The sequence below is a fragment of the Octopus bimaculoides genome, chromosome 6 (assembly GCF_001194135.2).
Source record: "Octopus bimaculoides isolate UCB-OBI-ISO-001 chromosome 6, ASM119413v2, whole genome shotgun sequence".
Classification (NCBI taxonomy): Eukaryota; Metazoa; Mollusca; class Cephalopoda; order Octopoda; family Octopodidae; genus Octopus; species Octopus bimaculoides.
In genome coordinates, this window is record NC_068986.1 from 46,027,021 (window position 1) to 46,043,025 (window position 16,005).

Genomic DNA, 16,005 nt, shown 5'->3' on the forward strand with positions numbered 1-16,005 from the left:
GATGATGATGATGATGATGATGATATATATATATATATATATATATATATATCAAAATGTACACATTAAGACAGACACATTATCATCCGTCATCATTTAACATCCGTTGTCATGCTGGAATGGACACAGCAACAAATATTTATAAATTAACAGAATAGAACATTTTTGAAATGATGAACAATGTTATTATTTAGTCAAAGCTGGCTTATGATAAAAAGTTTTCAAAGTATGGCTATACCACCATTTATTTTTCAGGCAGAGTATCTCCCAAATACATTTCCCATGTCCCTCCTTTTTTAAAAGAGGGTAGTATGTGGCTGAGGGGTAATTTCGCTATTATTTCTAACAGGCTCAGTGACCATGTAAAGGATACGTCAATGGCACATGAAATGAACATGTATTTAAGATGGTATTTCAAATAGGTTATTAAAACAAATTTAAGGTAAGTATATTTAGATATTAACTACTGGAAATGCCACAGGAAAGAATCACAAAACAGATTTTTCAAGTTGAGCCAACTAGCAAAGGAACCTATGGGTAGATCATAAGAAAGATGGTTGCATAATATCCATAGTCTCAGTTGGTCATGTTTGGGAAACAGGTAGGAAACTTTAAAGACAGATGCTTCTGATTGGATCCTATGGAGAGGTGCCTGAGAACTCTACTCCCATGACCTTCCCAGGATCAGTGATTGGTGAAAATGGATGGATGGAACAACTAAGTAAATAATTTTATGACTGCATTCAATTTTCTGTATCAGCTTATAAATTCTAATTTTGTAATTTCCAAATATGTTGAAGTAGAATTACTTTGTTAACTGAAGATATTGCTATTCATCTATTTCGATAACGACAATAATTTTATGTTTTTTATATAATGCTATTTTATGATGCAGATGATGATTATGATAAACATTTTCATTGCTGAGATTCTGTTCTTTCATCCAGTCAGAAGCTGGTGCCAGTATTCTCAGTAGCAACACAGGGTAGTAAAGGCAAATTATTGTTATTACACACTCCATTATTAGTAGCAAAGAAATCCTGGCAAACAGAGCAGAATTATTTTACAGCTTTTAATTTATGATGCTTTTTCAAAGGGCATGAGAGGAGGAGTGACTTACAACAGTTAACTTTGGAGATGACAATAGAGTCAACAACATTATTAGTCTGATACTGTGAAAGAAATATTCTGTTTCTTAAAAAAGACAAAACAGAATAAACAAATATCACTTCTGGCATACATGAATGATTGATCAACTGATTGATATGCTGGCTAAAGGCCATGTATTTATGTAATATAACACTTATGGGCTATATGAAAGTCTCTACCACAAAGATAGATATTCCAATAATAGATTCAGTATGATCCCAAGAGGAAAACAACAAAATTATAACAAATTTTGTCAGATTTAGTTGGAGACAGCAATTATATTTCCATTTATTGATAACTTTAATAATGACTGGAAAATTTCTATTGAATTTTATGCAGATGTGAAGATGTGGAATGTATCAGTGACTTGATAGCTGTCAGTGTTAATGTGCAAATTGAAACACAAATATTAATGTTATAGAATGTAATGGAAAAAATGAGTATCAAAGAGGATTGGCTCCCAATGCTAAACCTTAATGTACACCATGCAATATAGTTAGTGTTTGTGATGTGGTCTCATTTAATAACAATTTGAGTGACATTTTAGATAAAAGGTGATTAATTCTGATAGTAAATTAGTCAGCCATTCAAAAGAGTCTCACAATCAACTGAATTGTAATCAACATAGTAGATTGATACATTGTTGTTGCTGTGCTAGTCCTGATCAAGCAGGCACAAGACCAAGGGCTTTCCAGCTATGTCCCATCATAGATAGATGTAATGTATCTATGACTGCGTTATCTAATATGTCCTTCTTTTTTAAGGCAAAAAGGAATTATTTGAGGGTGAATTGGTTGACATTTCTAGTTGGTCAAGTGTCTACAGAGAAGCTCCATCATTGGGTCATGTAGATTGATATTGTAGCATATTTAGATGTCTTTACAGCATATTTACAGCATATTTAGATTTCTTTTAAGCTATTGCTTAACTCCAGATTAACTTAACTTGGCTGAGAAGCCATGATAGGGCATTGCACAACTTGGGTCACATTATTGAATGTTTTGAAGACTCTGGCAGTGAAATTTGATATAGATTTGGCTGCTAGTTCAAGTAGTTCAACTAGCTACATATAGGTTCTGTTACAAAACTTGTTGTGTAGCAATGACTTTCTTAAAGGTTATTCTTCATAATCATTTTTATAAACATTGGCATATAATGTTAGTGAGACAACCTTATTAATGCATTGAATAATCAGACTGAGGATCTGTTATTCTAAATTCTTTTTTGATTTGATGGTTTGCAGCCTTTACAATCAGCCAATATATAAAAAAGATTCATAGTAGCTAAAATTTCACAAATGTGTTTTATAATTTAGTAAATTATATTAATTATAGGAGTTTGTGGCCCCCACTAATAAGTCAGTTTTAGTAAATAAATCCATAATTCCAACAAAACAAGCAATATAGCAGACATTAAAATTTTGAAAAGAGGTGAATGAAATTTACATAGGAGTTAGTAAATAACATTTTTTACTAACATGAAGACAACTTTCTTTTAACTTTTATGAAGCATTTGGCTCAAATGAAAACAAAAAGTTAGCACAATATGAATGCCAATAACGTTAATTTCAATAAATTTGGTCATAGCTGCCTAATTTCTGACAGAAAGCTGGTACAAAGAGTTAATGGTGACGAACACTCATGGTGAAAGTAGAGAAAAAATAACTTGCGAGGTATGAAAACGTTAAATCACAAAGATGAGATGGTGGAAATTGAAGATAGGTAGAAAGATTCAGCATTATTAATCTATCCAAACAATCATCAACAACGATGAAAATGATAGCATAATAATAATTACACAGAAAGATTGAACCTTTTTATATAAGTGATAACTGATAAAACTTTTATATTAATTAAAACAATAACTTGTTCGATATGCAGCAGATGTTTCTCCATGATATTGTTAACCTATTTGTTAATATCAAAACCAACTTCCACATTGATCCACCATTGCTATAGTGGTTCATAATCGATGACTGTTTCTCTATAATAGACATATTTTGAGACATTTGAAGAACAGAATATTTCAAGGCAAAATGTAAACTAGGAATGCTTCTGATCAACTGAAAGAACTTTTGATAATTGGTGCTTACTTCTCACTTCATAGAATGAGATGGATCAGACATATAAGTATCATTCAGGATAGGATGCCTGTCTACCAAGGGAAAAAGAAATCCTAGATATAAGAGGTACACAATTTTGACAGCTAGGTGAAGTGAGGCAATTTAGAATAAGACAATGTTTTGCTTGCATATAGTAAATTTGAATCTATAACCTATGAGTAACTAGTTCAATATTTTCTTCATTCAGCTTTTCTGCTGCAACAATATTTCTATATTGCAGTATTCATTGTAATTTTGCAGTATTCATTGTAATATCAAATTTACATGATCTAATGTAATCACTTTATTCCAAAGATTCATTCAACTACCTCATACTTTCATATAGTACTTTAAAAGTTGCATTGCATCATTCATGACCATAAAAATAAAATGTTTGACTCATTAGTTTGTTTCATATTGCAACTTTCAAAGCTGTTTAATTGTTTGTCTTATTTGTTAGAAATATCACATCTCTAGTACAAGACATCTTCATATGTGGTTATAGTTTATTTCACAAAGCAAATTCCAAAGTTCTTCAATTGTTTCTTGTGTTTATTAAAAATTGTAATACTCAGCTCTACCTTTTAATACAAAACAAAATAATATCCTAGCTAGTGACTTTTGGTCATTTTTTTTCACTCTCTAGTCAGAATAAAGTCAATACAACTCTTAATTCACATGATTTGCTTTAGTGGTTTTCTGAATTGGTGTCAAGAACATTTCTTTTGTTATGGATATAACTTATCGGTTTGTTATAGAACCACCTTGACATCTACACATATACATACTGGAATATCTATTTGTGATTATGATTTTTATTTAATTTACACTTGTGTAACTTTTCACTGTTTCCTTGAGTTTTAGGTTTTTTGCTGGTCTAACTTGGTATGTATGAAGTGTATGAAATTATTGTAGTCAACACTGTATACCAATAACCTAAGCAATATTATTCTATTTGCAATTACTTCTATCTATTTCTCTGTTGCTACTAAATCTTCACATCTTCTTCATTATTATATTTATATGCCTTAGAACAGGAGATGGAATCATTTATTTATCAGGCTAAATGTTTTATAATAACTGATTTTATATCTGTGTTTGAAGTTCAAATTTTGCTCAGTTTTGATTCTGTCACTCATCTACCCAGATTTTATAAAATACTAGACAACCCATGACCCGTTGGGTCACCAATAATTCAAGGTACTGGGAAAGTCTGAGATTCTCAGCAACGGAGTTTTGTTTCATGGTCTTTTTTATTCTTTCCAGGTTATTTTGCATGCTCTCAACGAATGTGACATCGAAATCACATGTAAATGGCTCCTTCCCCCAGAAAAGGAAAGATTTGGCTGTTATTTCTTGTACGGCTTGCTACCACATAACAAGTATTTCGGATCCTTTATCGCAAATAGCTGTTACGTGATAGCAGAGCCTGCTTGAAAAAGCAGTCAAATCTTTGGAGGTGAGATACGTTGAATGCACTTGAAAGAAACCTATGGAAAAAACTATTTCACACCAAGGTTACGAACAGGTCTTTTACAAAATATTTACTGTATTTTTAAAGTAATTTTCACTTACAAATATTTTGTCTAATGGAAAGGTTAGAGTTTCTTCCCTTCTAAGGTTAAGTTATTTTTGGAGTATTTTCCCATTATGCATTGTTTTGGGTATTCATACCCCTAAAACTCCAAGTATCTTAATAACCACTAGTTCGATTTACATGAGACTTGTTTTATTCTGTTTATATTCACATTTCAGGTTTTAGATCAATGTGAAAGGTCAATATCCATTCTTCAAAATATCTATTTAAAGTAATTTATTCAAATGCTTCTTGCTATTGTACATCTGCATTTCAGCTCTTGCACATTGACAACAGTTACAAGTATTCTAGCATTCACAATAATCTGAGTTGCAATGCTTCCTTTTTACTCCTCCTATATAATATTCCTGGTACTGGTGCCACAAAAAAAGCCCCCCCCCGTACAGTCTGTAAAGGTGTTGGCTTTAGAAAGGCCATCCAACTGTAGAAATCATGCTAAAGCAGACAGAACAGCATGGCACAGTCTTCTTGCCAACTCCTGTCAAGCTGTACAATGCATTCTGGCATGGAAGGCAAAAGTGTTGGATCATTGGACAAAATGCCTTGTGATATTGGTTCTGGGTTTTACACTCTGAGTTACAATCCTGCCTGGGTCAAATTTGGTTTTTGTCCTTCCAGAGTCAAATAAACTATCAGCTGAGGGGTGTGGACTGATATAATTGTTTGAGCACTGGACAAAATGCTCTTTGCATTCTGAGTCCCCAGACAGGTATGGTGAAGTTGTCCTTACTTTAGCTATACTCATCCTAGAAATGATTTTTATAGTGAAACATTCTGTAAAGGTTATCTAGACTTTCCTAGAAGGCACCAATTTTAAAGGCAAAGTTGAAACATTGTTTTCTGTTATTTAGTCTCTAGTCATCCTGGATCATCCTATCTTTTTGTAGATCAGGGACCACATTACTTGATAAGTCCTTGTTTTTTAAATGATATCAAGGTATGATTTGTTTCATGTTTGCCTGCTATCACTGGCTGATTGATCATCTAAACAGAGGTGTCTGGTTGATTCATTTTCTAAACATTTCCTCTCTATCAATGTAAATTTCATATTAACAGAGTCATTGCAATGTTTAAAAACAGTTCTAAACCCTTTCCTCAATATATTTTAAAACACTTTAAACTGCATTAGATTACTTTCAGTAATTTTGATAAAGCTAATCACACATCTCATCATATGTTACCTCTAAGTATATCTAAGTATAATATCATATGTCTTATAACAAAAGTTTTTGGTAGAAGTTTTGATACTTAATTTTTGTATAGTAATGGATGCACTTCTCTACACTATAATGAACCAGAGTTGTCAGTGGCTGTCTTTCAAAAGTTTCAGGCAAATTGAAATACATATGTCTTGTCTCCTTATTACTTTTTACAATCTACTGAACAATTCATTTCAAAACCTATTTTGAATAGCAATGTATGTAATTGTTATATTCAGAACATAAATTTAAATCACACAAAATCATATCAACTGATGAGAACTAGCAGCTAAATGATATACTTTGGAGAATTTTCAACATATAGTGCTCCAAAATATTGGTGGTATCAACATAGGGTGTTCTATTCTGTCTTTGCTTCAAGATATATTGCATGCTACTTGACAGGTAACTTTCCTTTGAGATCAAATATTTGTAGGACCATATTATCTTGGCTTGCACAACCAAGAGATCTAGTCCCAAGACATTCTACATTACTTTCAAAATAGGAAAAAATCAAACACAGTGACAAACATAAAATCAATGTATTGAAATAGAAAGGTTCTTAGACTGACTTAGCACTATACTACAAATAAGTATAAAAAACAGGAAAAAATTCCTAGAAAATTAACAGATTCAGATGAGCACAACTTTCTGCAGGATAAGTCAAAGTAAAAATAAAATCTAAAAGCATGAATGGATCTTGTGAAGAGATGACAGCATCATGGAAAACCTGTGAAACAAGTATGCTTGAAGAATATTTTGGGTGCATATATTATAATGGAATGAACTAGAATTACTTCTTGTTACAAGGTTTTATGTGTTGCTATGTATGTCAGATGAAAAGAAGTGTCACAATGGTTGAGACCAGTGAACATATGATGGCATAGAAAAACAAATATAAAATGAGAAAGATGTTGAGTATATATATATATATATATATATATATATATATATATTTATAAAGGCATGATGGTCTCCCTAATTTTGGTGTTTTGATAAAAGGCATCTAGTACACTCTTTAAAATGGTTGGTATTAAAAAGGGTATCAAGCTGTAGAAATTAATGGGAATGGATGCACGAGATGTTCTCTGACCTGCCTAAGAGGATAGTAACTCTGAATGAGAAATGACTCTGAGTGTAACAACTCATCTAACCTATACCAGCAAAGGAAGTGCACTTGAAAATGACGATGATATATTATCGGCAAATAATACTACAAACAAAAGTAAGAATACTCAATATATCTTGTAGATAAAAGATGCTGAGTTAGCCTTCAAGGGAGAAACTTGAAGTGAAAGAAAAACAATCACCTCCACCAATAATGTGTATGTGTGTATACATATGTGTCTATGTGTATGTTGCCTTTAATGATGGTCAAGGGAAAAATATTGTTTTGAAGAATTTATAATTTGTTATGATTTGTAACTGAGAATTTCAGTTTAATCTGTAATTTTTGTAAGCTAAATCCATGTTTTCCATATTTTAGTGAAATGATAAATTGGTCTGCTAGTGTTTACTTGTTTCTGTGCTTCATTAATATACATTGTATTTTGTGAATGGCATTAACAAGTTGAATGTGGTGTCTAGAATGTTAGTGTTTAATATCTGATGGCTTTATTGAGCTTCACATATAACAGTTTTCAAACTAGATTCTGAAGAACTGTTAATTTTTACAAGAACTTGATAAGATTCCCTATGGGATTGAGCAGAAGACTACTGGAGAGAAATAGCATATAACCTTATTCATTTAATAGCACTCATTAAGCTAATTCAGTGGTGATACTAAATATTAAGCGTATGTTATAGTCTAGATCCTTAAATACGATGCAATTTATGAAACCCTGGCACGGGTAAATTTCTGTTGATAAATGATATATTAGCCAAATTTCCTGAAAATAGGGCAAGTCATGAAATCATGTCTTTTGTGTTATGCTTTGTCGATGTGTATGTATGTGTGCGTATATATGTGTAGTATTTAAATATGCACTATCTATAATCATCCCATCTTTAGTATAGACCTACTTTAGAATGTTAAAAGAAACCAGCCATCATTGTAAAGATAATAGGGAGTGTTAGTAGTGGATTTGACAGCTACATCTATTCAAGTCTAAAAGACTACATAGATTTGTTACTAACTCTTATATATACTGCTTCTAAAGGTTTAATAAGGTTAATATCCAAATTATAATTTAGAGTTTTGGTTTTTATTACAAAATAAATTACTATGAGATAAACTGTGGCAAAAGAGTAATAAAAATATGTTTTCCTTTTGTTGCTTACTCCTTAATATAACCCAAGTGGTTTAGCTTGTCTATTATATGCAATGATGTAGAAAAAAATTCAAATATTACTGATTTTTTGAGAATATAATTAATTAGGGTTTAGGAATATGTTGCAGCTGTTTTACATAATTGAAGTAGTTAGTAAAAAAAGCTTATTTTACTTTATATAAAAATACATATCAGGCTGTGTCATAATTTGACTATATTTCATTTATCTACACGAAACATCATTATATATATGACAATGATGATGATAAGGAAAAAAGAGAAGAGAGATGGGAAGAGAATTATAGTGTATGACTGAACAGCTGAAGCAAGACACAATGAGGAAACAGAGCAAAAGAAATAAAAAGAAGAAAAAATAATGAAAGTTAATGCTATTATAGAACTATAAATAACACACGCACAAAAACATACATGTGCCTACATGCACATATGTACATAAATAAAAGCACACTCATCAAAGTGGATAGAATAAGCTACCAGCAACAGAAGTCAACTGTTCACGTTCTATTAATGGCACTGTGTTTTGATAACTGAGGCCACATTATTTAGCATTGAAATGGCTCAGTTCACTCATCTGGGAACTGGTATAACAGAAGGAACAAGTAACTGCTATGAACAGCAGGAGCATTGTAAAATGGATAAATGTCTCATTATATCGTAGACTCCTGTGGGTCTCGAGAAACAACTCCAATACTTATCCCCAGACCAAAGTTCTCTGATCGTTTTAATCTCTCTTGCCATTGGATTCATCGTTCACAGACACTCGCTACCAAACTGACAACATATCAGGGACTGATCGGTTCTCAAGTGATACAACATCTTTTGTTGCTTTCATTATTTTAATCAAAACATGTGAACACTTTGTTTTAATATTCTGAGTTCTGTAAGTTACCTCACCATGTCCCTCTGAATAGGTAACATTAGGTACATGTGTGTTGTGTTGTGTGTATATATGAGAGATATGTGTGAATACATATATGATGTTTATATACATGCACAAACGTGGATACTCACTCCCACAAATGCGCACACACAAATACATATACACAGATATACAAACACATACAGACAAACAAGCACACACACACACACAAAACATTTAAACAAGAAGTGATTTTAAAGATGAAATTATTTTCCACCTTCCATGGTATTTGAAACTGCATACTAACTTTTCAAAGATATGGTTTTCAAATAAGGAATTTTAATAGCTATGAGTGAGAAATCACATGTATGTTATTTGTATGTGTGCATATGTGTGTGTGTGTGAGTGATAGAGAGAGAGGGAGGGAGGGAAGGAGAGAGAATTATTGTTGAGCAGAGAGAGGAAGAGGAGAACTGAAGAAAGATACAGAGAAAAATTGAAAATGAAAGAAAAAGAAAAACAGTGCTTGATATTACATAAACTGGCAACATTTCTGTTGTATGCCACCATAACACCACTACACTGCTACAACTTTATTACTATTTTCAGTCTTTCAACATCTCTTTTCTTGAATCGTCCCTGGTTTACCCAAGCAGTCTTGGTTCCTGAGATTTTTCTTTTGTGCACTATTGTGGCCTGATTTTGGGGTTGTGAGTAAATTTGTAAAAAAATTTGGTGAGAAATGGTTATGTTGTTTCAAGTCAAACAAACATCATCATTGATATATGTATATATGTATCACTCACTTTCTCTCTCCTTTTCTCCTCCCGCTCTCTGTGTCTCTCTCATATATATATATGTATGTATTTACTTTGCTCTTTTATAGCTCGACATGATTCAAGCCCATTAAGAAGCTAGTAGAAAAGCAATCAAATATCTCCTTTAAATCACACTCCAAGACATTGAAAATATGTATATATTAAATAATGTAATCATAAATTCCCTGTATATGTAGAAAATAGTTGATCATGCCTAAGATGCCTTTTGTCTTAGATTTGCTCAATCAAGTTTGACCTGACCCTAAACATCAACTGTGGAATGTTTCGTTACACTAAATGTAAGCTCTATTTTCCCTTTTGCCATCCTTCCCGAGACACAGGAATACATTTTTCATGGATATTAATTAAATAAATCAATATTTTTAATATTGTTATTTTTCAGGATGGTCATTTTTTTCTTTTCTTTTGCCAAATAAACACATGCACTATATATTTGTTCTTCACTCATTTATTATTGTTTTTATTTTACCTTATGTCCATTGTCTAGAAACCTTTAGTCATACCTATATGACCTCTTCAGTAATTCGTCCATCCATGTGTTTCCTCTTGTTCTGTTTAGTCCATTCTGTCTCTCTATGACTAAACAGAACAGGAAGAAACATATGGATGGAAGAGTCACTCAAGATGTCACCAATGTGTGATGAAAGATTTTCAGACAATGGACATAAGCTAAAATAAGAACAATAATAAATGAGTGAAGAACGAATATATAGTGCGTGTGTTTATTTGGCAAGAAATAAGAATGACCATCCTGAAATAAAACAATAACAGTTTCAACACATTATTTCACATCAGGAATCTTGCAAAGCAAATTCATAAATGTAATATTTCTAATTGTTCATATTTCATTGAAAATAGATTAGTTTACTAATTTCAAAAGTCTTTTTCTATTGAGAAACTACCTAATAATCATAGTTATTTGGTTGGTTGAACGAATGGAGACAAGATTAAGATGACATAACTAAAAAATAATAAAAAAAGATAAATAGAAATATTGTAAATGAAATAAGGTAAAAATATTTATGATGAATAAATATTTACAATATTTAAAAATGATAAATACAAATATTTATTGTAAAATATATTTAATATGAGCAATTAATTAAGGTTTGTAGTAATAAAGAAATGAAATAAAATGGAGGAAATATACTGCTATTTGTAAGATAACAGTAATTCTTTTCCTCTGAAGTATGCATTCCGTTATGTTTATATCAAATATAGATAGGCTTATATACATTTTTTGACATTTATCTATCCTTTCTTAGATATTTTACGCATAATTAAATTACATTTTTAAAAAATATATAAGCAAAATTCTATATCTGTTACTTTCAGAAAATATTGAACCAAATTATTCTGATGTTTTAATGTCAGTTTCATTGCAGCTGTAGCTAAGATCCTTTTTAAACATTTATCGTCCAATCAGTTTAATGTGTTGTCACTTACTGAATTTTGTTACATTCATTTGTGGGTTTGGAGAAACTAATTTTATGAATCTTATACTACAGAAACACAATGAGAAAGAAAGATGAGAGAGAGAGAGAACAAGAGTGAGAGAGAGAAAGAGAGAGGAAAGAGAATAAGGAAGTTAGGAACCAATGAGATACTTCTCACCTTGTCACATACAGACTAATGATATTAAATATATCTCATGAAATGTTCCACTTTGCTATGTAAAATATAATTTATTGTGCAATAGTACACAAACACTCAATATGCAAATCTGAAATTTGAAGCTAAATGTTTCTAAATTGAGTTCTATGCTTAAAAATAAATGCATATCTTAAAAAACAATTATATATATAATATTATTGAAAGTATTATATGTGAGAGTTAAAAAATTCTTGAAATTATAAAACACCTGATGCGCTCCATAAAACTAAGATTTTCTAAAGTGTAGATTTATTAATTTGAAATACTACACTTAATACCTAGCATGAGATAAATATCCTAACTATATTTGAAGTGAAAGCTAATTTCCATATTTTAAATATATTTTTATAGAATTTTCAAAGATATAAAATTTTTAAGAAAAATTAAAGTTTTTATAAGAATCATTTTATTTGTCAGTGAAAACCAACAATTAAAAAATTCATTTAGTATATTATTTAATCATAGACAATTTAATTAAAGTTCTACAAATAGAATGAAGAAAGATCTCTTTTCCTCAATGATAAAACAGAAGATAAGCCAAACTTAGATTAAAAGAAAAGTAACTGAGTATTGCTTACACATTCCTCAGGCAGCTAAATAAATCTACAGGAATATAATCTATGTCAGCTTAGTGACGATAACATTTAATTTGAAGATGATTCAATACAAATCTGAAAATATGCCTAATAATTTGCCATTATGATTAAGTTGTAACATTTTTCTTGCATACTTTTTAGTAAGCAATTATCAATGGAGAATTGGAATTCTTTAGCAAATTGTTTATATGAAATCAGGAATAAATTCGTGAAATGAACAAAGACACAATGTTCTAATATAATATTCAACAGAGTTTCTCCCCAACCGATATATATATATATATATACAAATATATATATGTAAAGAAAAATGAAGAAATTTATGCAGCTTTTCGTTTGCGCATATTTATCATATATTTATCATATATTCATTTTATATTTGTTAAGATGTATTTCTCACCTGAAAGATTTGGAATTACAAAATAATATTTAGTTGTTCTTAGTTTCCTTTCCAACTTTTTAACTAAAAAAAACAAAACATTTTTTCTTGAAAATGTCTATTGGATTAAAGTAAGCATTCATAAATCAACAAAGCCATTTTATGACTGATATTAAGTAGATTCCAAATTGAATGTACTAATGAATCAAAGAGGCCAGAATTTTAAATTTATTTATGAAATCTTAAAACGTTAATATTTAACTATATTTTACTTAAGTGAACAAATTTCTTACCTGTAAAACAAAATATTAAAAAAAAAAAAAAAAATTAAATTACATGTTCTATAATATCATACAAGCAGCTGAGTGAAATAGTGAAGAAATTCTCTTTCAAAGTTTGAATTACTTGTGAACCATATTTACTACAGTAAACTTTATTCACTACATATGAATAAAAGAAAATAACTTAGTCAGCTTGCTTTTCTATTTATAGAATTCTCTTTACAGCTCTATGATTTATTAAGGTATCTATGCAGTACAGGATTTTAAGACATATCTTTATAAACACCCCAACTAAAAGAGAGTTAGCACATGAATTTAACAAAATGAAAAATTCCATTTTAGGATTCCATTGAAGAGATTTAATTTAGTCACTTGCAATCACAATTGTTGACATAATTTAAAGCCTATTGAACTCATCTGGATTGAGATAAACATTTGAATGAAAAATTAGAAATAATAAAAATAGTCCTTTAAAATAAGGTTTTTTTAATATCTATCAAGTCTTTATATTTAAACATTTAAACGCATTTACATTCTAAATATGAATTTTTGGTTTCAGTCTTGAGAAACCATGAAATATCAGTTATTGCATCTGATGAATTCAATATATAGTTCAATATCAACATAGATTCAATACAAATACTACAAGAGTTTCAACATTTCTGTTAAATATTTTGTTGATCTTGAAGCTTTACATAAATGATGGAAATATGATGTAGCTACTGATTTAATAAATTATTATATCTATTTGCCATTGTACAACTTACACAGTGTTTAATTATTCATTTTTTTGGTAGAAGTTGAATTTCTATGTATATCTGCATGTACATAATCACACGCATATGGAAAAAGATATATATATATATATATTTATATGTATATAATTACACATGAATAATATGTATAAATTTATATACATATGCACACACATATATATTTACATATAATATTCAAATACAAGTATACATTAGGGCTATGCGTTATCATACAATTTTATACAATACAAGTTATAAGTGAAAAAGAAAGTTTACAAAATCCCAAAATTATCATAACACATGAATAAGTGTTAGATCTGATAGAAAAGGCGTTTACCACAACGAAATTAACCAACACCAGCAAAAACTAAACTGTAAATAATTGAAATATTGTTTGAATTTTGTATGATGATATTCTTCATGCTGTATTAATTCACTTGAAAATATTCAGTTCATGTGAATGTAAATTGATAACAGAATATGTTAACAAGTCTACATTTTGCTACCAGAAAAACAAAAAAAAACTAAAAAATAGATAAGTACAGAACACTTGTTTCTAATATATCTTTATTAGGTTAACTCTGTGCTTAACTATTAATCTTATGTTATACTTTCATGTAATGAGAACATTTTAATATATATTCCATTTGTTTATTTAATATAAAATAGACCAAACATCAATATATTCTAATATTCTGATAGTCTTGTTCATACTATAGAACAATATCTATTTTTAATTTTAAATAACCTACCTATACACTCTACATTACAAAAACCATATATTAAAATGTATCCATATAATTCTACTTCAAAATATTTAAGAAAGCACTTGTTATTGATTGTTAGTAAGATATTTTCTTTACTGAGAAAAGAAAAATAGGATTTCACAAACTTCATTGAAATTTTGTTTTATCATTCTAAATTATGACTATGAAAATTGATTATCTTTAATAATATAGGCAGTTTGAAGAAAATTATTTCCTGATAATATAAGTTAGAATGTTATCATTCCTTTGCTTTCAGACATATCTGGCTCATTCACATTTCTCACTATACTTGTTAAATAGGCTTCCTTACATATTAGTCATTATTGAAATTTTGACAACAATGACTCAAAATGAATGTTAAGTTAACACATAGAACTAAGAATTGTCTGCAAGAAAACATTTCAATTATATGCAGATACCTTAATTTGTAAAGTTTTTGAATTGTACTTGAAACAAGACACTGATTAGATCTTGGATGATAAGATTGAAGTTAAGCAGCAGGTAAAACTGTGACCTCTGTAATATTACATATGTGGAAATGTGAGTACACAAGCAAGAGAATACCTGACTCAATCAGACAGTAAAATTTGCTTTTATTCAGAACATTATATTTGTTATCAAATATATTATTATATATGAGGATTGTTCTTGCATGTGAAGGGCATAACACTAGAAATGCTGCATGCATGTGAAATATCTAGCATCTAACAAGACTGTGGTCATTGTATAATGAAAACTGAATTTTACAGACACCAAACATCCTTCAATAATTCATCTCTTTTAAAAATTTTAATACATTAAACTAATATAGTAAGAAGGATGAAAGTTTTTTATGCTCATATATCAATTTTATTTTGCAAACAATAGCATATATTTTTGTATTCACTAGTCTTCTTCAAATAAAATACTCCACTGAGAAACACTTTTTAAAGAAGACTGGAAATTAATGAATTCAGGTAAAGACCTAAGTAGTGCCAAAATATTTGCAACATCAATATTAAGATATTAAAAAAAATTGTAATAAAGATATACAATTCTGATAACCTTTTTTCTCATAAACTCCAACTAAAGACATCAAATATTTACATAAACATACACATATATATGCATATAATATATATAATCATAATACATATATATATATATATATATATATGTATGTATATATATATATGTATATATATATATATATATATACATCTGTGTATATATAGATATGTATACATATATAAAGATATGTATATATGTGTGTGTATATACGTATATATATATATATATGTATGTATATATATATATATGTAAATATATATGTATATATATATGTAAATATATATATATATGCATATATATACAATATATACATTATATATATATATATATATATATATATATACATATATATATATATACATATATATTCATTATATATATATACATCATATATGTATACACATATATACATTATATATATATATATATATATATACATCATATATGTATATACATATATACATTATATATATATATATATATATATAT

The 16,005-nt window shown here is 29.2% G+C and overlaps 1 protein-coding gene across 1 annotated transcript in view; it reads right to left on the bottom strand.

The window, feature by feature from the left end:
- Nucleotides 1-16,005, bottom strand: part of LOC106868360 (agrin) — a gene marked incomplete at its 3' end in the record, with an annotated part of 738,012 nt that overhangs the window by 176,581 nt on the left and 545,426 nt on the right. The window contains exon 8 of the mRNA XM_052968462.1: nucleotides 12,685-12,747. Within this exon, the coding sequence (XP_052824422.1) occupies nucleotides 12,685-12,747 (63 nt within the window). The remainder of the gene's footprint in view (nucleotides 1-12,684; nucleotides 12,748-16,005) is intronic.